Raw genomic sequence first — 26,802 nt, 5'->3', positions numbered from 1 at the left:
TTTGGCAGTTGTTTTCTGGCCGTTTTTGGTAGTTGTTTTCTTGTCATAGAGGAAACCCCTACCAGGACTTACTGGCACTTACCAATAAGCTTCTGGCACTTACCAATAAGCTCCTGCTACCCTTCTCCTAAATGTGTCCTTGTGAAATCTCAAGAACTGGATTTACTGTACCACAACTAATCCTTCAGAAGCGTATGTTGTGAGACTGAAGTACAAGAAGTTGCATGACATTTCCGGGAGACTATCTCTGTTTGTGTCCCTCAACAATTAGATAACTTTTATTATTATTTTTTATTCCAGGCTAATCAGAGCAGGCATTATCATATAAATAGAATGACTAATTAAGTAGTTATATTTCTATGAGAAATATCTTGTGGGCACAAGCAACACATAATCTCTCAATTATAACTGTGTCTCAGAGTCGTCTAAACCCTGAGTTTACAATCCGTATTGCAACACAGTGTCAGTGGGGGGAGCAGGAAGGAGAGAGCAGACTGTACACATCACGTCTCAGGGACACCTTTCAGCTGAGTCACTCTGTGTGTGTGTGTGTGTGTGTGTGGGTGATTTTTGTGTGTGTGCATGCATAATCACTTAAAAGGTAGAGATATAAAGAGCTGGGCTCAGTTTCCTAACTCTCCCTCTTTAACAGCATGCAAGACTCAAATCTCTGTCATGGTCATGGATGATTAAAAAGTTATTGATTTTTACTTCACTTCCAGTGTTTTGCTAATATTTACTAAATATCTTTCCGGTCAATATTTTTTTAAATGTTTTTTAAAATCTGAATTTAAGTGAGAAGGAGAGGGGGATAGGAGGAGGGGGAGAGAGGCAGACTTGCTAATAAAGACTGACGCAGAAAGAGCCAAAACCCCATTAGATGCCACGCCAATGGAGGGGAGACAGTCAACCCACCAATCAAAAAGGAGAGTAGATGTCCTTTAGAGGAGACCGGGCTAGTGCCACGTGTTTGTGAGAGGTGAAACACCTGCTGGCACAGAGGATGTGTCACAGAGTATGTGTCACAGAGTGGGGACAGGGAGGGTAGGAGGGCGAGAGAAGAGAGAGAATAAAGAAAACAGAGTTGAGAAAGAGAGTCGCTGGGAGGCAGAGATAGAAAATAAAAAGAGAGCAAAGGAGAGAGAGATTTAGAAAGAGAGAGTGAAGCAGAGCAATAAAACTGCAGAGAGAGAAAGAAAGAGACCCCGTTTCAGTCTGTTAGCCCTGCTCATACAGAAGCCAGCAGCACCCCCTCCCCCTCCCTCACAGAAGCACCCCCTCCCCCTCCCTCACAGAAGCACCATCACAACAAACTCTGTCTGCATACCAGAGTACAGGAAACCCCTGGTGGCAATGAAACAGGTACTCTAACGCTTTGCCTCGCGACTCACACCTTATCGTTCTCACTCAATGTCTCACTGCAGTCCTTCTTCGGAGCCTTAGAACCACGGACCATCACCTTATTACCTCATTTCTCTTCTGCGACACACCGACAAACAACCACCGTCTCGTCTCTCCGACCCAACATGAGGAAGGGGCTCCAGGGAAGCCAGGCTGCTCACACAGGGCAGTGGGAAGAAAAGGAGAGGAAAGAGGAGAGGCATCACGAGCAGCAGCAGCTGGGGAGGGCAGAGAAAAAGTTAGTAGCGTTCTGGTTGTCCTTGTCCCAGAGGACGTGGACATTTTTCAGGCCCCGCAGTGGCGAACGCACTGGCTGCTTCCAGCGGAGCCCCTCCGCAGCTCGCCTGCTGAAGAGCGAGGCGTGAGGAGTGCGAGAGGCCAAAGGCAGTCCGTGCCATTCTTCAGCTTCATCCACCATAAGCAAAAAAAAAAATGTTTTTGTTACATTAGTAACGTTGGCTAAAGACAGAAGCACAAGAGAGAGCGACAGGTGAAGGACAAGAAGAGGGAGGTTCGTCAAATGCCCTCTTCTTCTTTTCTGGGCTCCCTCCGGATTCTTTACCTTGGGGAAAAGCATTAGGCAGCAGCTGAACTGTTACTTTTTGAACATTACGACAACAGACTGTCATTACATTTACTTCACGTTCAGAACATTAAGGCAACAAACTGTGACTCAAAAGACGTTGTGCTGCTGTCGACTGGAAGAACTTCCTGCCCTCCTCTTGTTTTCGTCAAAGCTAGGCCTCCCTCCTCTGAAGAAACTTCCACTCGCGAAACTAAACTATAAAGTTTACCATAGAGAAGATATTAGTGGTGGAGATTGCTGGAGGTTAGTGTGACAAGGGGCAGGTGTCGCTCCCTAAACCCCTACTCGTCTTCACAGGAAGAGATGGGGTAACTGGGACCTGCTGAGACCATGGTGGTCACACATCTGGAGCTGGAACTGTGCTACCAAGGGAAGAAGCTGAGAGGCTTCACCTGTAAGCTGACCCGCTCCCCCTATGGCTACCTGCCTGAGAGTGCCTGGCTCATCGCAGCCCAGATCCTACTGCCCTTCCTGGTGGCCGGCCTGGGCATGGTGGCAGCGGGCATAGTCATGGACGTGGTGCAAGTATGGGCTAACTTTGTGTTTGTGTGTCTTTGTAAAGTACATTTGTGTGCATGTGTGTGTATGTAATATCTGTGAACAATATCCATGTATGCATGTCTTTTCTTGACCTATTGTTAGGCTTTGAAACAGTATATTTGTGTGTATCAGGGCATGACGTAATGTGTTGTAAATCCCCTTGCATTTAAGCAAAAAAACAGGTGAGAGAGGTGCAGCTCCACAGATGTTTGGGCACCTACATTGTTACATTGCTTTGTATCAGTAATAGCCCACCAGTGGTGGGAACTGGTGGGGTTAGAAAAGGGCACACTGGCTACATCCCAAATGGCACACTGATCCCTTTAAATCTCAGACACACCGGTTTGTCTGCCACAGTACTTAGCACTTCTGAACAGTGTCGGCAGTCAATCTCTTATGTTTACACAGCAAAGACCTTGAAGTCGTCAGCCACCCAGCCTTGTTAAGATACCCCAAACCAGAAGGTGGCAGTAGTGTTGTTTGGCAATGCACGTTTATGTGTGTTGCTATATGGTCTAGTCAATGTTAGCTAGCTACCTAGCTAGCTGCACACAGTTTGCCCTTGTTGATAATAGACAGATGGCAAGATCACAAATAAACAATTGAATTCCCTCTCCATAATCACATACAGGCCTCAGATAAATGTTTAGCTATCTGGCTAATGTTAGCATGATACGCTAACTAGCTGTTGTGCTAGCTAGGTAAAGTAAAGATACTGCATTGACTCTCGGCAGCCAGCTACAAGCAGCTGCTACATCGAAACTAATCCATTGTGATTTAATTACAATGTTGCTAGCTACAGTGGCCAGATAGCTAGCTTGGTAAAGCATTAAGTGTTGTGTGCATTGTTCTTCACTTAACACCCCATTTGTTTAATATGAAGTGTGTGCGACTGCATTGCTCAGTTAGCTAACAAGCTAACTAATAAGCTAGCACATTATCAAACCTTACAACAAAAAAATCCTTCTTCATGCACGAAACTCCTTACCGAGATGTAAAATATGTAAAGACTTCCTCTAGAAAGAAAATATATTATGCAGGTTTATTGTTTTAGTTAGAACAATTCTGATGAAAAGGGGGTGCATTAGACCTGAAAAAGTGACCTATTTTGTCCCCTTTTTCTTGTCACTCATATCGGTTCCCCACGTGGAGGTTCACATCAAATCAAACTTTATTTGTCACATGCGCCGAATACAACAAGTGTGGACCTTACCGTGAAATACTTACTTACAAGCCCTTAACCAACAGTGTAGTTCAATATTTTTTTTTACCATATAAACTAAAGTTAAAAAAAAAAAAATTTAAGTAACACAATAACATAACAATAGCGAGGCTATATACAGGGGGTACCGGTACCGAGTCAGTGTGCGGGGGTACAGGTTAGTTGAGGTATTGTTCATGTAGGTAGGGGTGAAGTGTCTCTGCATAGATTTTTTAAAAACAGTGAGTATCAGCAGTGTACAAAACAAATGGCCTCCCCCCAGGTGGTAAGGGTAGGTAACAACACATCCACCATGCTGATCCTCAACACAGGCGCTCCTCGGGGGTGCGTGCTCAGTCCACTCCTGTACTCCCTGTTCACCCACGACTGCATGGCCAGGCACGACTCCAACACCCTCATTAAGTTTGCAGACGACACAACAGTGGTAGGCCTGATCAACGACGAGACAGCCAACGACGAGACGGAGGAAGTCAGAGACCTGGCCGGGTGGTGGCAGAATAACAAGCTATCCCTCAACGTAACCAAGGCTAAGGAGATTATTGTGGACTAAAGGAAAAGGAGGACCAAGCACGTCCCCATTCTCATCGACGGGGCTGTAGTGGAGCAGGTTGAGAGCTTCAAGTTCCTTCGTGTCCACATCACCAACAAACTAGAATGGTCCAAACACACCAAGACAGTCGTGAAGAGGGCACAACAAAGCTTATTCACCCTCAGGAAACTAAAAAGATTTGGCATGGTTTCTGATATCCTCAAAAGGTTCTACAGCTGCAACATCGAGAGCATCCTGACTGGTTGATTCATTGCCTAGTACGGCAACTGCTCGGCCTCTGACTGCAAGGCACTACAGAGGGTAGTGCGTACGGCCCAGTACATCACTGGGGCTAAGCTGCCTGCCATCCAGGACCTCTACACCAGGCGGTGCCCTAAAAATTGTCAAAGAACCCAGCCACCCCAGTCATAGACTGTTCTCTCTACTATCGCATGGCAAGCGGTACCTGAGTGCCAAGTCTAGGACAAAAAGGCTTCTCAACAGTTTTTACCCTCAAGCCATAAGACTCCTGAACAGGTAATCAAATGGCTACCCAGACTATTTGCATTGTGTGCCCCCCCACCCCAACCCCTCTTTTTACGCTGCTGCTATTCTCTGTTTATCATACATGCATAGTCACTTTAACTATACATTCATGTACATACTACCTCAATTGGCCCAACCAACCAGTGCTCCCACACAGTGGCTAACCGGGCTATCTGCATTGTGTCCCACCCACCACCCGCCAACCCCTCTTTTACGCTACTGCTACTCTCTGTTCCTCATATACGCATAGTCACTTTAACAACATCTACATGTACATACTACCTCAATCAGCCTGACTAACCGGTGTTGTATGTAGCCACGCTACTGTATATAGCCTGTCTTTTTACTATTGGTTTATTTCTTTACCTAACTATTGTTCACCTAACACCTTTTTTTCACTATTAGTTAGAGCCTGTAAGTAAGCATTTCACTGTTAGGTCTACACCTGTTGTATTCAGCGCATGTGACAAATAAACTTTGATTTGATGTCAGCCTATCAGAAGCGTCTAAAGGCATGACATCATTTTCTTGAATTTTCCAAGCTGTTTAAAGGCACAGACAATTTATTGTATGTAAACTTCTGACCCACTGGAATTGTGATACAGTGAATTATAAGTGAAATAATCTGTCTGTAAACAATAGTTGGAAAGATTGGTTTCATCTGGTCTGATGAAACCAAGATTGAACTCTTTGACCTCCAGAATGCGTCTGGAGGAAAGCTGGCACCATCTCTACGGTGAAGCATGGTGGTGGCAGCATCATGCTGTGGGGATGCTTTTCAACAGCAGGGATTGGGAGACTAATCAGGATCGAGGGAATGATGAACGGAGCAAAGTACAAAGAGATCCTTGATGAAAACCTGCTCCAGAGCACTCAGGACCTCAGACTAGGGTGAAGGTTCACCTTCAAACAGGACAACGATCCTAAGCACACAGCCAAGACAATACAGGAGTGGCTTCGGGACAAGTCTCTAAATGTCCTTGAGTGGCTCAGCCAAAGCCCAGACTTGAACCCAATCAAACATTTCTGGAGAGACCTGAAAATAGCTGTGCAGTGACGCGCCCCATTCAACCTGACAGAGCTTGAGAGGATCTGCAGAGAAGAATGGGAGAAACTCCACAAATTCAGTACAGGTGTGCCAAGCTTGTAGCGTCATACCCAAGAAGACTCAAGGCTGTAATCGCTGCCAAAGGTGCTTCAACAAAGTACTGAGTAAAGGGTCTGAAAATGTATGTAAATGTCATATTTCAGTTTTTAAAATTTGTAATGAATTTGCAAAAATAAAAACATTTTTGCTTTGTTATTATGGAGTATTGTGTGTAGATTGATGAGGGAAAAATATTTAATACATTTTAGAATATGCCTGTGACGTAACAACATTTGGAAAAAGTCAAGGGGTCTGAATACTTTCAGAATGTTTGATGGCTCTGCGGACGTCGTAGCTCGACTCCTTGTACTTAAAACAAAGGACGCCTATTTAAATATAGGTGTTTCAAGATGGATCGTATAAAAAATGCTGTCTTGCCAATTCACATGTTATTTTCAATAGGAGTTGGCAAGACAGCACAATAAGATCTGGGACTCAGGGTACTTGTGGCTATACCTCATGGAACATTTTGGAGATGACAACTCTTTTTTTGTATTCTTTTTCCAAGTATACTCTGTAAGACATGCAGAAAGGCATAGTGCGTGTAGCTAGTAGTATAGCAAAAGGACATAGAGGCAGATAAGAGTAGAGCAGCGCAATAGCTCTTTCCCTGGTTAACCTTTTGGAAAGATCCCAGCAGTTGCATGACATGACTAACTCCCTGAATAATGGAATAGGTTGGTGGGTTGGGAGTCACTTTGACTGAAGTTAGCCTTGAAAGCTATTTCACCCCCCCATTTGAATTGGAAATGACAAAAATGTGTGTGTGGGGGGGAGGGGGAAAATACATTAATTCAAACATTCACCTGTAACTCATAATAGTTACTTTATATCAAGGCAAAATAGCAAAACATACTGAGTATTTTAGTTTCACTGTAACCTTAATCTTCAGATTATAGTTATTAGATTATTATGAGATGACAACAGTGTCGTGAGGTGACTTGCATTAATCTGATCACTGTATTTATTTTATAAACTAACTATGTTTAATTGTTACCCAATTAAATTAATAATGTAACAATTAACTCATTAGGAATTTGGGGCAACACGGAATACGTTTTTCATGAGTTACCATCTCCCAAATTAAACTCTAAAGATATATAAATAAATAAATAAATAAATATATATATATATATACACACACAGTGGGGGAAAAAGTATTTAGTCAGCCACCAATTGTGCAAGTTCTCCCACTTAAAAAGATGAGAGGCCTGTAATTTTCATCATAAGTACACTTCAACTATGACAGACAAAATGAGAAAAAAAATCCAGAAAATCACATTGTAGGATTTTTTATGAATTTATTTGCAAATTATGGTGGAAAATAAGTATTTTGTCAATAACAAAAGTTTATCTCAATACTTTGTTATATACCCTTTGTTGGCAATGACAGAGGTCAAACGTTTTCTGTAAGTCTTCACAAGTTTTTCACACACTGTTGCTGGTATTTTGGCCCATTCCTCCATGCAGATCTCCTCTAGAGCAGTGATGTTTTGGGGCTGTTGCTGGGCAACACAGACTTTCAACTCCCTCCAAAGATTTTCTTTGGGGTTGAGATCTGGAGACTGGCTAGGCCACTCCAGGACCTTGAAATGCTTCTTATGAAGCCACTCCTTCGTTGCCCGGGAGGTGTGTTTGGGATCATTGTCATACTGAAAGACTCAATGCCCTTGCTGATGGAAGGAGGTTTTCACTCAAAATCTCACGATACATGGCCCCATTCATTCTTTCCTTTACACGGATCAGTCGTCCTGGTCCCTTTGCAGAAAAACAGCCCCAAAGCATGATGTTTCCACCCCCATGCTTCACAGTAGGTATGGTGTTCTTTGGATGCAACTCAGCATTCTTTGTCCTCCAAACACAACGAGTTGAGTTTTTACCAAAAAGTTCTATTTTGGTTTCATCTGACCATATGACATTCTTCTTCTGGATCATCCAAATGCTCTCTAGCAAACTTCAGATTGGCCTGGACATGTACTGGCTTAAGCAGGGGGACACGTCTGGCACTGCAGGATTTGAGTCCCTGGCAGCGTAGTGTGTTACTGATGGTAGGCTTTGTTTCTTTGGTCCCAGCTCTCTGCAGGTCATTCACTAGGTCCCCCCATGTGGTTCTGGGATTTTTGCTCACCGTTCTTGTGATCATTTTGACCCCACGGGGTGAGATCTTGCGTGGAGCCCCAGATCGAGGGAGATTATCAGTGGTCTTGTACTGTATGTCTTCCATTTCCTAATAATTGCTCTCACAGTTGATTTCTTCAAACCAAGCTGCTTACCTATTTCAGATTCAGTCTTCCCAGCCTGGTGCAGGTCTACAATTTTGTTTCTGGTGTCCTTTGACAGCTCTTTGGTCTTGGCCATAGTGGAGTGTGGAGTGTGACTGTTTGAGGTTGTGGACAGGTGTCTTTTATGCTGATAACAAGTTCAAACAGGTGCCATTAATACAGGTAATGAGTGGAGGACAGAGGAGCCTCTTAAAGAAGAAGTTACAGGTCTGTGAGAGCCAGAAATCTTGCTTGTTTGTAGGTGACCAAATACTTATTTTCCACCATAATTTGCAAATAAATTCATTAAAAATCCTACAATGTGATTTTCTGGATTTTTTTTTCTTCTCATTTTGTCTGTCATAGTCAAAGTGTACCTATGATGAAAATTACAGGCCTCTCTCATCTTTTTAAGTGGGAGAACTTGCACAATTGGTGGCTGACTAAATACTTTTTTGCCCCACTGTATGTATCGATAACAGTCACTTATTAATCATAACCTCATATCATTCTCATTCTGAACGTTGCAGACTAATTGAATCTGCAAGAATAACAGTATTTTCTGATGATTCAGTACTACACAAATTAATTGTATTATTTATTAACTAACTAACTAAACAATAACACAGAATACACATACACTCTATCATGAGACAAAAGTCCCTCGTGGACTGACAAGATATATGGAGAGGGGGTGGGGGAAGAGAGAGATAGAGAAATAGACATTTATTGTGGATACATTCTGTAATTCTCCTCAAAGTAATATTAATACTTTGCTCATGAACCACTGCCCATTCGGATAAGAAATGTAATGTATATATTTACGCATAGATGTCTTTGTTTGTTGTCTATCTCTGTTGAACCAATCAACCCTTCTATGGGGACTGGTGTTGTTCACACTTCGGCGATCGTCTCGGCGTCGGTGTAAGGCTCGGCTTGTCCACCAGAGGTTACAATGTCCTTCTTAGTTGTAGAGCTTCTCTGGTAGTGGTGTTTAAATAGAACCGCTGCTCAGATGCAACAGTGATTGTCTGAGATGGGATTTCTTCCTTTCCACCTTGTGTCTTTAGTCATTTCTATGACCACTTTTACATGCACAGCTGCAGACTGTGAATGTTTTTAGTCTCATCGTGGAGGTTATCTTCTCATCTCGTGTTGGTTTTCAGAGTTTCCAAACATTTCAATGTGTGGACCATGGTCTCACATCTTCTGTCATGGTATGTTAATTCTTGACGAGTCCATTTAAGCACTCTGGTCGGAAAGGCGGTTCCATCACACTGACACTATTCTGACCTCATTAGGGGCATGGCTTAGTTAATGTGCCAGGAACACGAAAAACCATTTACGACAGGGTGTGAAGGTGTCATAAAACTGGCCCAGCCCCCCACCTCTGAGGCCTTGGATCCTTGACCAGGAGAGTCATGACAACAGCAACAGAGAATGATTTTAATCTGAATAAAGAAATTATATAATACCAATATTAATCATGTCCTGTTACAGTGAATTATTCTGCTTGCCAGATCTGTTTGTGCTTGAGCCAACTCCTTTCTGTTTTGACAACATGACAACGACCAAACAGTTGGCTAAAGCACAAGTACTGTATATCTGGCAATCAGTCTAGCAGAAAATATGTTGGGAGGGATTGGGATGTTTCATCATTGAGAGGTGTTTAAGGAGATCATTGTGAATGTTTCAGCACTGGTAAGTTCTTATGGATATTATTCAGAGTGGTATGTTTCAGTACTAGCTAGTGTTTAATTGTGTATTATTCAGCACTGGGAGGTGTTTAAGGAGATCACAGAGGTGTTTATCTTGGTGCCAGCCCTGGTGGGACTGAAAGGCAACCTAGAGATGACACTGGCATCCAGACTGTCTACAGCAGTGAGTGGACACACACTGCCACACACACACTCATAGGCACGCATGCACACACACACTCGTAGGCACGCATGCACACACACAGACACTGACGCACACACACTCAATGCTGGCACGACATGTTTAACGCTCAAACTAAAACATATGATTTAATACACACACACACAACCATTTAGAGGCTGTTGCCATATATACAAAGACTTGGAATCACTGGCCACTTTGATAATGGAACACTAGTCCCTTTAATAATATTTAAATCATGATTACGTGCTGCTTTACTCCTCTCATATATACTGTATGCTATTCTACTGTAATCTACTGTATGCCGACATAGCTCTATCCAATATTTATATATTTCTTAATTCCATTCTTTTAGTTTCAGATGTGTGTATCGTTGTGAATCGTTTTTAGATAATACTACACTGCTAGATACTACTGCACTGTTGGAGCTAGGAACACAAGCATTTCGCTACACTCACAATGACATCTGCTAAATATGTGTATGTGACCAATAAAATTGTATTTAATTGAATTGAAATGTTATATCTCACCACTTTTCCTCTCCAACTCCCCCTCCCTCCTCCCTATCAGGCAAACACTGGGCAGATGGATGACCCGAAGCAGCAGTGGAGGATGGTGTGTAGCAACTTGGCTCTTATTCAGGTGACACCGACGTCTCCGTCCAGCAAACACAGCCAATGGCATTTTATCAAACCAGTGCTGTCACTTTGGCTAGCATGTACAGTCAACCACACAAGTTATTATGGAGTGAGTTTATCTGTGAATCCAACAGAGGGCACAAGAGGGTGTCATTGTATCAAGGCAATGACATGTCTCAGTACCATGCTTCATTCTCTCTCTCTCTCTCTCTTGCTCTCTCCTCTTCCCTCCCTTACTCTAACCTTTCCCCCTCGATCTCCCTCCTTCCTTTCCTGCCTCCCATACCCTTCCCTTGCTGACTCACCTGTTCCCTCTCTCTCCCTTTCCCTCTCCCTCTCCCTGCCTATCTCTCTCTCTCCCCCTTCTCTCACTGCCAGTTTCTTATTCCCCCTCTCTCTTCCTCCATAGGTCCAGGCAACAGTGGTGGGTTTCCTGGCTGCGGTAGCCGCAGTGGGGTTGGGTGCGTTGACCAGGGGTCGTGTAGACTTTCTACAGGCTGCTGTCCTATGTGGCAGTAGTGTCACGACAGCCTTTGTAGCTGCCCTGTCCTTGGGTAGGTCAACATAACAAAAGCACAACAGTATACTTGCCACTAGCTGATATACAAGCTCTGACTGACACCAGTAATTCTAGGTAGAATTGTAGGGAATGGAAAAGTGAACCCAGGTTGCTAGCATAAAAGGCAAGCACCTTACCCATTGCACCAGCGTAATCCTATATACCACCCATGGTTAAGCCACTTTGTGAGAATTGTATCAGGGCTCATTAGTGAAGATTGCTACACCATGTCATCACTTAGATTGTTCCGATGTTTAGCAGCTGTATATTTACTAGGTATACCGGAAATTGAGAGAGAAAATATCAATCTTTTGGCAATAGATGACAGTCAGGAATCCTACAAACCTTAAGAGTTGTCCTGCTGAAATGGTTGAATAAATAAATAAAACTAAATATGCACTTTGATATGGATGATTCTATTTTAGATTGACAGTAGGCCATAGTATGTGTGTCCACTCTCTGTATCGGTAGGACTAGTGATGGTGGGAGTGATCATCGGCTCCAGGAAGGTGGGCATCAACCCTGACAATGTGGCAACACCCATCGCTGCCAGCCTGGGTGACCTCATCACCCTCTCTCTGCTGGCCGGGGTCAGCAGCTTCCTCTTCAGGTTCAAAGGTCAGATCAATCGCCATAGAATAAATGGAATGTGCCGGAATCTGGTCGAGCTGTAACTCTCTCAACAGCCGGACCACTTATGCTTATGTTCCAGCCTCGGCTCGGCCGCTGTCTGTGTCCTTCCTACCTGTCATTCCTCCTTCATTGTCTGTCCCCCTCACTTCATTACTGTCCTGTCGGGGAAAAAAACTGTTACAGTAAAGTTACAGTAAAGTACAAAAGGACGTTTGAATCTCTGATTTCCTTTAAAAAAAATAAGCCCACATTTTATCTGAACCTTCACACCTACCACTGACTAGACCCATCTTGAAGATTGCCAGGACTGGATGCAATATTAAGCTAAGCCTAGGTAGAGCCAGAGCCATTATTATATTAAATATATGGCTCTGGGTAGAGCTATTTTCATATGCCTAGGTTCCGATTCCCTACACTTCTTCCCAAAATGGGCACTTGTTCAACCCCTCATGGATTTAAAAGTATTGGATTAATGTATGCATGGACTAGACCATAGCCACGGGAAGTAGGAGTGACGAGGGTGCTGCAGCACCCCCTGATTAATTATTTTTTGTTTTTAAATGTCCCTACTAAATTAGAACTTTTATTACCTTTATTACTCCTGTATGAAAAGAGAAAAATACTTGTCAGCAGAGCGGAGAAAAATACTCCTCAGGAACCCCCTCTGTCGACTGCACCTCCGTCAACAGCACCCCACAGGCATGGGCTAGACTGGATGTAGTTTCCACAATAATTTTACACCAGTCCATGAAGGGGAATTAATGACTGCACACTTTGAGGAGAAGGGTAAAGAATCCGACAGAAGCCCAGGTGCTTGGTAGAAAATAGTTGATTTAAAACGGATCTCTCATTGTTTCCAGCTGGAATAGACTATGATCATAAAGTAGATATTTTACATCGTTAGTTCACTTTACATTTAATTTCCTTTCCAGGCAATAAAAAAATCTTGTTGACCTTTGCAGTGAATAAAAAATCTTACGCCTGACAAGGCCAATCAAATCTGCATTTCGCTGGACGCCCTGCCTTCCACAGGTGATAAGCCCAAGGCTCGGATTCATTCCTTTAATTCTTCTGCTCTTCACTTTGACGTGAGCAGCAACGATTCACACGACTAAAAACAAACCCTTTGGGAACATTTTGTGGTAGTGCGTGCTCACCCCTTGGGCTTTGTGGGCTGGAGTTTTTGTATTTGTTCTCCTAGTTTCCTAACCACAAACCAATGACTTTTTCTTCGTATTGCTTGGCCTGGCTGTAGCAAAGAATAACATCGCTGACGTGACCGAAAAGACAGGCTAACAACCCAGGTTTGGGTTCACGACCATGCCCAAATGAATATAAAGATACTCACATTTGTTGCCTTGTATGTCTCAACGCATGCTCTGGCTGCCCTCACTTGAATCAGTTTGTGTGCGGGACTAGGGGATGAAGTCAGTAACAGTGGCTTGCCCGCGGCTGGAACTGTTCCCTTAGTCCAGGGCGCAGGTTCTCTTGACAATCGTGTAGCATTCTTGAGGGGGCTTGGTGTTTCCGATAGTGACTTCCTCTCCCTGGTGCCCGTACCTCGGCTGAGTCTGAGTTGCTGGACGCAGAGATGGATTGGGTCTGGTTGGAGCAAATACCTTGTCTGCCTGGGCGTGGTGTACGCGGTTGCTGTCGCCAGTTACGGGAGGCTACTCGAAGAGAGAGGGTGGCAAGGTTCGGTGGGTACCCCTTGCTGCCTGTGTCTGCCTCGGTCAAGCACTGCTTGCCTCTCTTCCCAGACTTGTCAATGATGGGTCCGGTCCTACCTCAGTGATCCGGTCCTATGCAGACTTCCGAGAACAGCCTAGCTAAACAAGTGCTGCATAGCGTGCTAGCCAGGTTAGCTAACTCGCCAAGCTATTCCTGCCACCCCACGTGGAGTTGCTAGGATAGCTATCTTGTTTAATATATGTAGCATTAAGTCGCTTGATTATTCTAAACAGACCTTGTTGCAGTCAAAGAGGCTATCTAACCTAGCTTAGACTAAAACATCTCCTGGCTAAAGTCAGCTAGCATGCATAACTTCTGGTGAATGAAACTTCCTAGCTTTCCCCCAGGATTATGGCAACTCGTTCCTATTTCCAATTCCTGGAGTGGAGGAAGCGGGGCTTGCGTGCACCTCCGATAAGGAAGAAGCCCCCGAGCACTTGGCTTTAGCACGGGTCTGAGGGACCAGTGCGCCCCTCCACAAAAACATTACCGTGACAACAGTACCTCCACATTTGGTTACAGCCCAAACGGGGTACTTTATTTATCCGTTATTTTACCAGGTAAGTTGACTGAGAACACGTTCTCATTTGCAGCAACGACCCTGGGGAATAGTTACAGGGATGAATCAGCCAATTGTAAACTGGGGATTATTAGGTGACGGTTTGAGGGCCAGATTGGGAATTTAGCCAGGACACCGGGGATAACATCCCTACTCTTACAATAAGTGCCATGGGATCTTTAATGACCTCAGAGAGTCAGGACACCCGTTTAACATCCCATCCGAAAGACGGCACCCTACACAGGACAATGTCCCCAATCACTGCCATTGGGACATTTTTTTTAGACCAGAGGAAAGAGTGCCTCCTACTGGCCTTCCAACACCACTTCCAGCAGCATCTGGTCTCCCATCCAGGGACTGACCAGGACCAACCCTGCTTAGCTTCAGAAGCAAGCCAGCAGTGGTATGCTGCTGGCTTGGTCCTATTGACAGATGTAGGATCTTAATTTGATCACTCTTTTGTTGTTGAGAATTTTCCTGTAGTGTATTGAGGTTTAAAAAGGCATCTACAGCTTATAATTTCCACTTTAAAATGTCCGACTTGATTTGCCTTGACAAAAATAGTATCAACCCCTACAAAAAAAATCCATTAATTATAATCCACATAATAATTCATTTCTTGTTGCTGACTGACCAGGACCAATCCTGCTTAGCTTCAGAAGCAAGCCAGCAGTGGTATGCAGGGTGGTATGCTGCTGGCATCAGCCATCGCCAGAGCCCGGGCTTTGTGCAGGCTATATAGTCTCAAGGAAGCACAACGTATTTATTTATTTTATTCTACCTTTCTTTAAATAGGCAAGTCAGTTAAGAACAAATTATTATTCACAGGAATAAGAATTCCTAGGAACAGTGGGTTAACTGCCTTGTTCAGGGGCAGAACTACAGATGTTTGTCTTGTCAGCTCGGGATTTAATCTAGCAACCTTTCGGTTACTGGCCCAATGCTCTAACCACTAGGCTACCTGCCGCCCCTAGGCTACCTGCCTAGGGGCGGCAGGTACCCAGGGTGAGAGTAATAGGTTTGCTCTCTGTCCACAAGGAGGCACCCCTCCCCATAGGTGGCTCATTTTTGGGATTCATTGCTGATTCCTGCCTGTAGCTCACTAGTCCCTATGAGGCATAGCTGCCGGAAGTAGGGGTGCTGAGGACAGCAGCACACCCTGGAAAATCCAAAATAAATTAATAATAAGAATTTTTGCACAAAAGTAGTGCACTGGGCCTTTAATAGCCCTGTATAAATGCCATGGGCCATTTAACTTGGTGTCCATTGGGGCCGGCTTGGGGCGGGATTTCCTTTCCCCATAGTTCCTTTCCCCCTTTCCCCACTGAAAAGGAATGTAAAGGTATGACTATAACTACTGTTTCCTGAAGGAGGGAAACGAGGTACAACACAACTATGGGGAAATGAATTAAAGGAACGAATCTGAGCCTCGGCTTATCACCTGTGGAAGGCTGGGCTTCCAGCCAGGCGCGGATTTCATTACCCTTGTCAGGCGTAAGTACGACTCCCCATAGTTGTGTTGTACCTAGTTTCCCTGCTTCAGGGAACAGTAGTTATAGTCATAACATTCCGTTAGGCTGGCTATTGCAGGTCTGCTTGATAAATGTCTAACACAGTGCATTGGGTGTGTTCCAGATACACAGGTATAAAATAAGAAAATGTGTATGTGGAATGTGCTCACTTTCTCACACACACTCGCTACCTGTCCTGTCTTCCAGAGATGTGGTACCTGCCTGTGCTGGTGTGTGGCTTCTTCCTGGTTCTCATCCCGCTGTGGGTGGTCATTGCCCGGCGCTCTCCTCCAATTAGAGAGGTCCTGAGGTCTGGGTGGCAGCCCGTCATCGTAGCCATGTCCATCAGCAGGTAAAGGCCTGGAGCTTTCAACAATCTATTGTTATTCAATCAGCATTCTATCAATATTCAATCAATGTTCTATTAATGATCTACAAAAGACTCAGGAGTTTCCAACTAGTTTCCTTCAAGGAGACAACCGTGCAGCACACACACTTAAAGTGCATCTTGAAGGACTTAATCGCTTCCTCTTTCCTCACCTTTATCTAAACTGATTTGATATAACTGGACAAGTAAAATATACTTCTCAGTAGGCTTCCATGTACCATATCGCTTTCATCTATCCTCTCCTTTCAGATCAGTGCAGATAATTTAAAAAATACTTTATTATGACACCTTTCAGCTTTGGACATGTTAAGTGACGTTTGTGTCCCATTGTGTCCTTTTAAACCACAGTATCGGAGGTCTTATTCTGGACAAGACCGTGAGCGACCCGAACTTTGAGGGCATGGCGGTGTTCACCCCAGTAATCAACGGTGAGTGGACCGAACCTTACTCCTCAAACAAATGAAAGGGCGGGACCTGTGTGTAATTCAATGTTGAATGTTGAATAGTTCCTACTTCCTCCTAACTAACAAATATCCTCAAGAAACCACCCGAGAAACAGCTGTCCCACTGGGAAAATACTGGTTGAATCAACATGGAAAACTGATTGGATTTGCAAAAAGTCGTCAACATAAGGGCATTTAGTCTTTTTTTTAACACAACTTTTAACCTAAATCCAATGATATGGTGACATTGTTGTTGATTTCACGATGAATTCATGTTTGTTGACAACTCCACCAAATGTAAATCAAAACTAGAAGTTGAACTTACGTCTGTGCTCAGTGGGGTATGGGAAAAACTAGAAACAGGTTTAACCTTTTTGCAATGCTGTTTACCATTACTAAATATGTCTCTCGTAAAGCCACCATTAAATCTGATTTGAAATGGGTTCGAGTCGAGAAGCCATAGCTTAATTGGTCTCAAATTGTTATAAACACAGCATTACTTTACATATGTTTGTTATCCTTAGCCTGTCCACTACTGTAAGATATTATGTAAGCTTAAATGTAAAATCTGGTACTCTTTTCCCTCAAAGACAACATCTGGTTTTCTTGGTAGAGAGATATATGACGTATGACAAAATAGATGGGCGTGGGATCTTGTCCTATTTAAACAGTCTTTGAAGTATGACAGTAAATTACTATAATTTGTGTGATTGTTTACAAAAGCACAACGGCTTAATGCAAAGCATCTAAATGGCATCAACATTTATTTCATTAGTCATAAGTTGGTTTTCACACAAGTTGCAGAGTGCCATGTCACTAAAGGCCTAGTCTGTGATATTTACAGCCATTTTTGACCATTTAAATTAGTGATATATACCCATTAATTGTGAAGAATATCACTTATAAATGCATGAGTCTTGAAAGCCATGACTACGAGGCCTCCCGAGATGTTCATTACTTATACGGAATAAAAGGACGCTAATTTAAACCACTCAGCAGCCTAGTCAGAACATCAGAGGGGAAGGAGGAAAGTATTGAAGTTCCCACATCTTCTGTAAATAAGACTCTTAGTATGGCGATGTTTGTTACCCATGGCTAGCCACCATCGCTGGAGAGGAATAACAATAGGGTTTACATAAACCTCAGCCTGTTTAGAATGACAACTATGCACTCTCTGCTTCGGATTTCCTCTATACTGCATATTTTCCAGCCTCAGCTAGCGATACCAAAGGTTTTCGCTTTTATCTGCATTTCAAGACAGGAAGTACATTTGCATTGCCATTCAGTGATTCTTTCTCTCTCTCTCTCCCTCCATCACTGTTTATGTCTCTCTCGCCGCTCTCCCTCTGCCTCCCTCACAAACTCTCTCTTCCTCTCTTTCTCCTGCCTCTCCAATCACTCTCTCCCTCTCCTCCTCTCTGCCTCTCCACCTCTCTCCGTTCCTCTCAACCCCATCCAATAATATGCAAGACTTAGCTGTTGGCTGTGGAAGCATGGCTGTTGAGAATGTAATTTTAAGAGCTATTGCAGGGAACTACAGCGAGACACGCTCAAGGCTATTAGACATGTTTGTATTCCTCTCGGAGAGATGCGCCCAAGGCAATAAGATATGCATTCATCATCCCATCACATGTTTCTGAGTGAGGATGTTGTTAAGATAATAAGGACCATATTGAGTTATTCATGACTGGATGATACAGTCTTCAACAACACCTGTAGCGTTGTGCTTGCTACCACGCTTTTAATACTTCTCTGATTTGAAGAGAAGCAGTATAATCTCATGGATACAAGATCATGCTCTCTCTTTGCACGAACTCACTTTGAAGATATGCCATTACAGTTACAGCCGAACAAGCCCTACTTGAGGAACTATAAAAAGTTGCAGAAAACCAAAACGACCTACAATTACCTTAAAGATGCTTCATAACCTTGAAAATACCTATCATTTATTAAACCCAGAGCTCAAGCCTAAATATGTAACAGACCATTTCGACAAATGATCCCAGAAAAAAAAAACTATTTCCAATGATTGTTCTGTTCCATCCCTTCACCCAGGTGTGGGAGGTAACTTGGTGGCCATCCAGGCCAGCCGCATCTCCACCTACCTCCACTACTGGAGCATGCCTGGGACCCTGCCCTCCAAGATGGCACAACACTGGCCTGGCCCCTGCCTGACCTTCTGCTCCTCAGGTCAGCAGTCAAAACACACTTCAACTTCAAACAACAGTGCTGAACTTTCTCCATTTATAGACAATTTGTCTTATCGTGGACTGATGAACATCAAGACTTTTAGAGATACTTCTGTAACCCTTTCCAGCTTTATGCAAGTCAACAATTCTTAATCTTTGGTCTTCTGAGATCTATTTTGTTCAAGGCATGGTTCACATCAGGCAATGCTTCTTGTGAATAGCAACCTCAAATTTTGTGCATGTTTTTTATAGGGCAAGGCCGATCTAACCAACATCTCCAATTTTGTCTCATTGATTGGACTCCAGGTTAGCTGACTCCAAATATCTTTAGCCTAGGGTTTGACATACTTTTTCCAACCTACACTGTGAATGTTTAAATGATGTATTCAATATAGACAAGAAAATACAATAATGTGTGTCTATTGTTGTGATTTAGATGTAGATAAGATCAAATTTGATGACTAATTTTTGCATAAATTCAGGAATTCCAAAGGGTTCACGTACAAAAACATATGTATTCTTCACACTACCAGCATCAACGTATTTTTGCTTGTGCAAGTATTCATCCCCATTTTCAAAGGACCTCTCTTGTCGGACATCTACAGTTGAAGTCGGAAGTTTACATACACTTAGGTTGGAGTCATTAAAACTTGTTTTTTCAACCACTCCACAAATGTCTTGTTAACAAACTATAGTTTTGGCAAGTCGGTTAGGACATCCACTTTGTGCATGACACAAGTAATTTTTCCAACAATTGTTTACAGACAGATCACTTCACTTATACGACCCAGTGGGTCAGAAGTTTACATACACTAAGTTGACTGTGCCTTTAAACAGCTTGGAAAATTCAAGAAAATTATGTCATGGCTTTAGAATCTTCTGATAGGCTAATTGACCTCATTTGAGTCAATTTGAGGTGTACCTGTGGATGTATTTCAAGGCCTACCTTCAAACTCAGCCTCTTTGCTTGACATCATGGGAAAATCAAAAGAAATCAGCCAAGAACTCAGAAAAAAAATAGTAGACCTCCACAAGTATGGTTCATCCTTGGGAGCAATTTCCAAACGTCTTAAGGTACCACGTTCATCTGTACAAACAATAGTATGCAAGTATAAACACCCTGGGACCACGCAGCTGTCATACCGCTCAGGAAGGAAGCAGACCACTGCTCCAAAACCACCATAAAAAAGGCAGACTATGGTTTGCAACTACACATGGGGACAAAGATCGTACTTTTTGGAGAAATGTCCTCTGGTCTGATGAAACAAAAAAAAAACTGTTTGGCCATAATGACCATCTTTATGTTTGGAGGCAAAGCCCTGACCTCTATCCTATAGACAATTTGTGGGCAGAACTGAAAATGCATGTGCGAGCAAGGAGGCCTTACAAACCTGACTCAGTTACACAAGATCTGTCAGGAGGAATGGGCCAAAATTCACCCAACTTACGGTGGGAAGCTTGTGGAAGGCAACCCAAAACATTTGACCCAAGTTAAACAATTTAAAGGCAATGCTACCAAATACCAATTGAGTGTATGTAAACTTCGGACCCACTGGGAATGTGATGAAAGAAATAAAAGCTGAAATAAATCATTCTCTCTACTATTATTCTGACATTACATATTCTTAAAATAAAGTGGTGATCCTACCTGACCTAAGACCGGTAATGTTTACTAGGATTAAATGTCAGGAATTGTGAAAAACTGAGTTTAAATGTATTTGGCTAAGGTGTATGTAAACTTCCGACTTCAACTGTAAATAGAGATTGTTAAATACCCACACGAACACACAACATGACACAACACTGCCCTGACCCTTGCCTGACCTTCAGCTCCTCAGCTAACCAGTCAAAACAAACTTCAAAAGTAGCACAAACAGTACAAAATCCCAATTTGACGACTGCACACATCCACACACAATTTTACTTACCCATAGCAGTTGTCTTGCACACTTCCTCTGACCTAGACAGTAATAAGATAGTTAACTTTTTAAAGTTTTAGATGATTTTTTATTAATTTACCAAGAGTGCTGTCATTTAATCTAAACCGTTTTTAAGTCCTCGAATTTTCCTGTTTACATCCACAGGGGTCAACTCTAAGTCAGCCAGAGTTCTGGTCTTCCTGGTGGTTCCGGGTCACCTGCTCTTCCTCTACACCATCCACTTACTGAAGGGCGGCCACGGCGCCCTCACGTCTGCCTTCGTCTGCCTATACCTGTGTGCAGCCCTGCTACAGGTCAGATGTCAAATATATATGTACCACAGACATTAAACTAGCTAAACCATAGACTGTATACAACTCTTACTGTAACAGCTGACATACTGTAAATTGAAAAATCTATATCTGACATATGGACATAATAATAATTAATTAGAGTGCAAATATTTATTTAGGTTTTTGGGTTTATAAACTTCAATGATAGCTGTGAACCTGTGAACTTTGTGAAAAAGTTAGGTCAGTTTCATGGAGGAATGTTTATTTTCTTGACATCTTTTTTTGTTTGGATCTCACACATTAAGGAGGGTTTGAGGCCAGGGAATCATAGGTGTACACTAAGAAAATCATTTGGATGGCTTTATCACGTCAAGACAAACAATGGCCTTAGTAGAAATGTTTCATAAAAAAGATTTACAGTTTTTCAGCCCTTTTGCTTGGCCAAACTCCAGCGCTGCAATTCAAACCACATGTTGCTGAAACAGGTCGACCAACAGACTGACACGTCTGTCTAGAACACAACAGTGTTTTAGTCCTGCTGTTTATCACATCAAATGGTCTTTTTCAGTACAGTTGAAATGACCAGTGTTGCAACTTTTCAGTGTAAACCTGATAGCCGCTTATCAGTAGGGGACGTATAAATATAATTATACACCGTATACAGCAACAGACAGATGTGGCTTACAAAAACCATATGTGATATAAATGTGCGTACAAGAGCATATGTGTAATAGTAACTATCTAAACCTAGACCGTATAAAAAACAAGATCTAAACCAAGAGGCAATGGAATGATTACTGCTCAATAAAGATTGGGTTTGACTAAAGTCCAGCATACACAGTGGGTTGTCAGGCCCAGTGTTGCCAAATTACTGTATCAGTTATTCTTCTCAGCATTGCTCCATGAACATAACCAAAGCTTAATCGTTCAGTTCCAACCAGTATGAACATAACAGTGGCATAAAATGGAACAGAGGAGCGCTTGTTTGGTAATACAGTTGAAGTCGGAAGTTTACATACACCTTAGCCAAATACATTTCAAATCCATTTTTCACAATTAATGACATTTATTCCTAGTAAACATTACCAGTCTTAGGTCAGGCAGGATCACCACTTTATTTTAAGAATGTGAAATGTCAGAATAATAGTAGAATGAATTATTTACTTCAGCTTTTATTTCTTTCATCACATTCCCAGTGGGTCAGAAGTTTACATACACTCAATTAGTATTTGGTAGCATTGCCTTAAATAATTTAAACTTGGGTCAAACGTTTTGGGTAGCCTTCCACAAGCTTTCCACAATAAGTTGGGTGAATTTTGGCCCATTCCTCCTGACAGAGCTGGTGTAACTGAGTCAGGTTTGTAGGCCTCCTTGCTTGCATATGCTTTTTCAGTTCTGCCCACAAACTTTCTATAGGACTGAGGTCCTTTGTTGTCCTTAAGCCATTTTGCCACAACTTTGGAAGTATGCTTGGGGTCAACGTCTATTTGGAAGATCCATTTGCGACCAAGCTTTAACTTCCTGACAGATGTCTTGAGATATTGCTTCAATACATCCACATAATTTTCCTACCTCATGATGCCATCTATTTTGTGAAGTGCCCCAGCCCCTCCTGCAGCAAAGCACCCCCACAACATGATGCTGCCAGCCCAGTGCTTCACGGTTGGGATGGTGTTCTTCGGCTTGCAAGCCTCCCTCTTTTTCCTCCAAATATAACAATGGTCATTATGGCCAAACAGTTCTATTTTTGTTTCATCAGACCAGAGGACATTTCTCCAAAAAGTACAATCTTTGTCCCCATGTGCAGTTGCAAACCATAGTCTGGCTTTTTTATGGTGGTTTTGCAGCAGTGGCTTCTTCCTTGCTGAGCGGCCTTTCAGGTTATGTCAATATAGGGCTCGTTTTACTGTGGATGTAGATACTTTTGTACCTGTTTCCTCCAGCATCTTCACAAGGTCCTTTGCTGTTGTTCTGGGATTGATTTACACTTTTTGCACCAAAGTATGTTCATCTCTAGGAGACAGAACGTGTCTCCTTCCTGAGTGGTGTGACAGCTGCGTGGTCACATGGTGTTTATACTTGCGTACTATTGTTTGTACAGATGGACGTGGTACTTTCAGGCATTTGGAAATTGCTCCCAAGGATGAACCAGACTTGTGGAGGTCTACAATTTTTTTCTGAGGTCTTGGCTGATTTCTTTTGATTTTCCCATAATGTCAAGCAAAGAGGCACTGAGTTTGAAGGTAGGCCTTGAAATACATCCACAGGTACACCTCCAATTGACTCAAATTATTTTAATTAGCCTATCAGAAGCTTCTAAAGCCATGACATAATTTTCTTGAATTTTCCAAGCTGTTTAAAGGCTCAGTCAACTTAGTGTATGTAAACTTCTGACCCATTGGAATTAAGATAGATTATTTCCCTTGTAATTCACTCTGTCTGTAAACAATTGTTTGAAAAATTACTTGTGTCATGAACAAAGTAGATGTCCTAACTGACTTGCCAAAGCTATAGTTTGTTAACAAGACATTTGTGGAGTGGTTGAAAAAACAAGTTTTAATGACTCCAACCTAAGTGTATGTAAACTTCCGACTTCAACTGTAGATGTCCGACAAGAGAGGCCCTTTGAAAATGGGGATGAATACTTGCACAAGCAAAAATAAGTTGATGCTGGTAGTGTGAAGAATACATGTGTTTTTGTACGTGAACCCTTTGGAATTCCTGAATTTATGCAAAAATTAGTCATCAAATTTGATCTTATCTACATCTAAATCACAACAATAGACACACATTATTGTATTTTCTTGTCTATATTGAATACATCATTTAAACATTCACAGTGTAGGTTGGAAAAAGTATGTGAACCCCTAGGCTAAAGATATTTGGAGTCAGGAGTCAGCTAACCTGGAGTCCAATCAATGAGACAAAATTGGAGATGTTGGTTAGATCGGCCTTGCCCTATAAAAAACACGCACAAAATTTGAGGTTGCTATTCACAAGAAGCATTGCCTGATGTGAACCATGCCTTGAACAAAATAGATCTCAGAAGACCTAAGATTAAGAATTGTGACTTGCATAAAGCTGGAAAGGGTTACAGAAGTATCTCTAAAAGTCTTGATGTTCATCAGTCCACGATAAGACAAATTGTCTATAAATGGAGAAAGTTCAGCACCGTTGCTACTCTCCCTAGGAGTGGCCGTTCTGCAAAGATGACTGCAAGAGCACAGCGCAGAATGCTCAATGAGGTTAAGAAGATTCCTAGAGTGTCAGCTAAAGACTTACATAAATCTCTGGAGCATGCTAACATCTCTGTTGACAAGTCTACGATACACGATACGTAAAACACTAAACAAGAATGGTGTTCATGGGAGGACACCACAGAAGAAGCCACTGCTGTCCAAAAAAACCATTGCTGCACATCTAAAGTTTTCAAAAGTGCACCTGGATGTTCCACAGCGCTACTGGCAAAATATTCTGTGGACAGATGAAACTACAGTTGAGTTGTTTGGAAGGGACACACAACAATATGTATGGATAAAAAAAGGCACAGCATACCAACATCAAAAGCTCATCCCAACTGTAAAGTATGGTGGAGGGAGCATCATGGTTTGGGGCTGCTTTGCTGACTCAGGGCCTGGAGAGCTTGCTATCATCGACGGGAAAATGAATTCCTAAGTTTATCAAGGCATTTTTCAGGAGAATGTTAGGCTATCTGTCCGCCATAAAGTTGGGTGATGCAACAGGACAACGACCCAAAACACAGAAGTAAATCAACAACAGAATGGCTTCAACAGAAGATAATATGCCTTCTGGAGTGGCCCAGTCAGAGTCCTGACCTCAACCCATTAGAGATGCTGTGGCTAGACCTCAAGAGAGCAGTTCACACCAGACATCACAAGAATATTGCTGAACTGAAACAGTTTTGTCAAGAGGAATGGTCCATAATTCCTCCTGCCCGTTGTGCAGGTCTGATCCGCAACTACAGAAAACGTTTGGTTGAGGTTATTGCTGCCAAAGGAGGGTCAACTAGTTATTAAATCCAAGGGTTCACATCATTTCCCCACCCTACACCCTACACTGTGAATGTTTACATGGGGTGTTCAATAAAGACATGAAAACGTATAATTGTTTGTGTGCTATTAGTGTAAGCAGACTGTGTTTGTCTATTGCTGTGACCTAGATGAAGATCAGATCCAATTTTATGACCAATTTATGCAGAAATCCAGGTATTTCCAAAGAGTTCACATACTTTGTCTTGCCACTGTAATGTGTTTATTGTTATTCACAGGTGGTGATTCTGCTGTACACGGCTGACCTGATGATGCGCTGGATGTGGCGGCGGGGGCTGGACCCGGACAACTACTCTATCCCGTACCTCACGGCTCTGGGGGACCTGTTGGGGACCGGCTTCCTGGCCCTGACATTCAGAGCCGTTCTATTGGGCATTTCCTCTGGGATGAAGGGGGTTTGAGAGAAGGGGCTAATCCATCAGCCTATTTCTGTCTAACATGGTCTTATTGAATATATTCAAATAGAGACATTTAGCTATTGTAGTTATATGTCAGTTATGCTGACATATTATATGTTGTTCTGTTCATCCATAAGCAACTCTGTTCAGGTCATATTTAAGTGATAATGCCCGAGAAGCCAATGTTCAGAGGTTATATTGGCAGGGTTGTTGTTAGGCCCGAGACGAAATGCCAATATATCCTCCATACACCGGCTTCGAGAACATTATCACTTTTATACAACAGGTTACCAACATATTCATATAATGATTGACATATATGAATTAAAAACGTCATTTTCATGAATTTATTCATACCATTTCAACCTTCTACAAGATATAATCCCGACACAAATCTAGGGTTGCTATCCAAGCCGTTCTATCGGTTCGATTGCCAGAGACGCGTTCCAGTCGTTCGTTCTAAATGTTCCACTGCCATACTGACTGGCAACGTTCTTATTCCTTGCTTGCTAGCTAGCCAATTAGTGCTAACTTACAGTCAAGTCAAAAAGTGACACAATCACAAACACAGTAACACAATTACTTCAAACTGAAGCTGGAAAGCCTGAAAACTAGCTGCACTTGGTTTCGTTTGACCTTGTTTCAATTTACATTTATTTGTATATAACCATAAAAATGATGCCAGCTGATCCATTATTTTGACTGGCTAAGACACGCTTCCCGTCTTGTCCCGTTCATTACTAAATCAAATCAAATCAAATTTTATTGGTCAGATACACATGGTTAGTAGATGTTAATGCGAGTATAGCGAAATGCTTGTGCTTCTAGTTCCGACAATGCAGTAATAACCAATGAGTAATCTAACCTAACAATTACAAAACTACTACCTTATACACACACAAGTGTAAAGGGATAAAGAATATGTACATAAAGATATATGAATGAGTGATGGTACAGAACGGCATAGACAAGATGCAGTAGATGGTATCGAGTACAGTATATACATATGAGATGAGTAATGGAGGGTATGTAAACAAAGTGGCATAGTTTAAAGTGGCTAGTGATACATGCATTACATAAAGATGCAGTAGATGATATAGAGTACAGTATATACATGAGTAATGTAGGGTATGTAAACATTATATTAAGTAGCATTGTTTAAAGTGGCTAGTGATATTTTTCCATCAATTTCCATTATTAAAGTGGCTGGAGTTGAGTCAGTGTGTTGGCAGCAGCCACTCAATGTTAGTAGTGGCTGTTTAACAGTCTGATGGCCTTGAGATAGAAGCTGCTTTTCAGTCTCTCGGTCCCTGCTTTGATGCACCTGTACTGACCTCGGA

At 42.5% G+C, this 26,802-nt stretch overlaps 1 protein-coding gene across 1 annotated transcript; it reads left to right on the top strand.

The window, feature by feature from the left end:
* Nucleotides 1–1,292: 1,292 nt before the first annotated feature.
* Nucleotides 1,293–26,320, top strand: LOC112267627 (solute carrier family 41 member 1). The gene is made up of 10 exons (XM_024445827.2): nucleotides 1,293–2,512; nucleotides 10,006–10,113; nucleotides 10,702–10,773; nucleotides 11,179–11,323; nucleotides 11,800–11,946; nucleotides 15,970–16,114; nucleotides 16,499–16,578; nucleotides 18,649–18,783; nucleotides 20,867–21,015; nucleotides 25,283–26,320. The coding sequence occupies exons 1-10, from the start codon at nucleotides 2,318–2,320 to the stop codon at nucleotides 25,463–25,465; spliced, it is 1,359 nt and encodes a 452-aa protein (XP_024301595.2). The 5' UTR covers nucleotides 1,293–2,317; the 3' UTR covers nucleotides 25,466–26,320.
* The last annotated feature ends 482 nt before the right edge of the window (nucleotides 26,321–26,802 follow it).

The sequence above is a fragment of the Oncorhynchus tshawytscha genome, linkage group LG02 (genome assembly GCF_018296145.1).
Source record: "Oncorhynchus tshawytscha isolate Ot180627B linkage group LG02, Otsh_v2.0, whole genome shotgun sequence".
Lineage (NCBI taxonomy): Eukaryota > Metazoa > Chordata > Actinopteri > Salmoniformes > Salmonidae > Oncorhynchus > Oncorhynchus tshawytscha.
The sequence above is the reverse complement of the archived record's forward strand: the minus strand, read 5'-3'. Positions and strand labels throughout refer to the sequence as shown.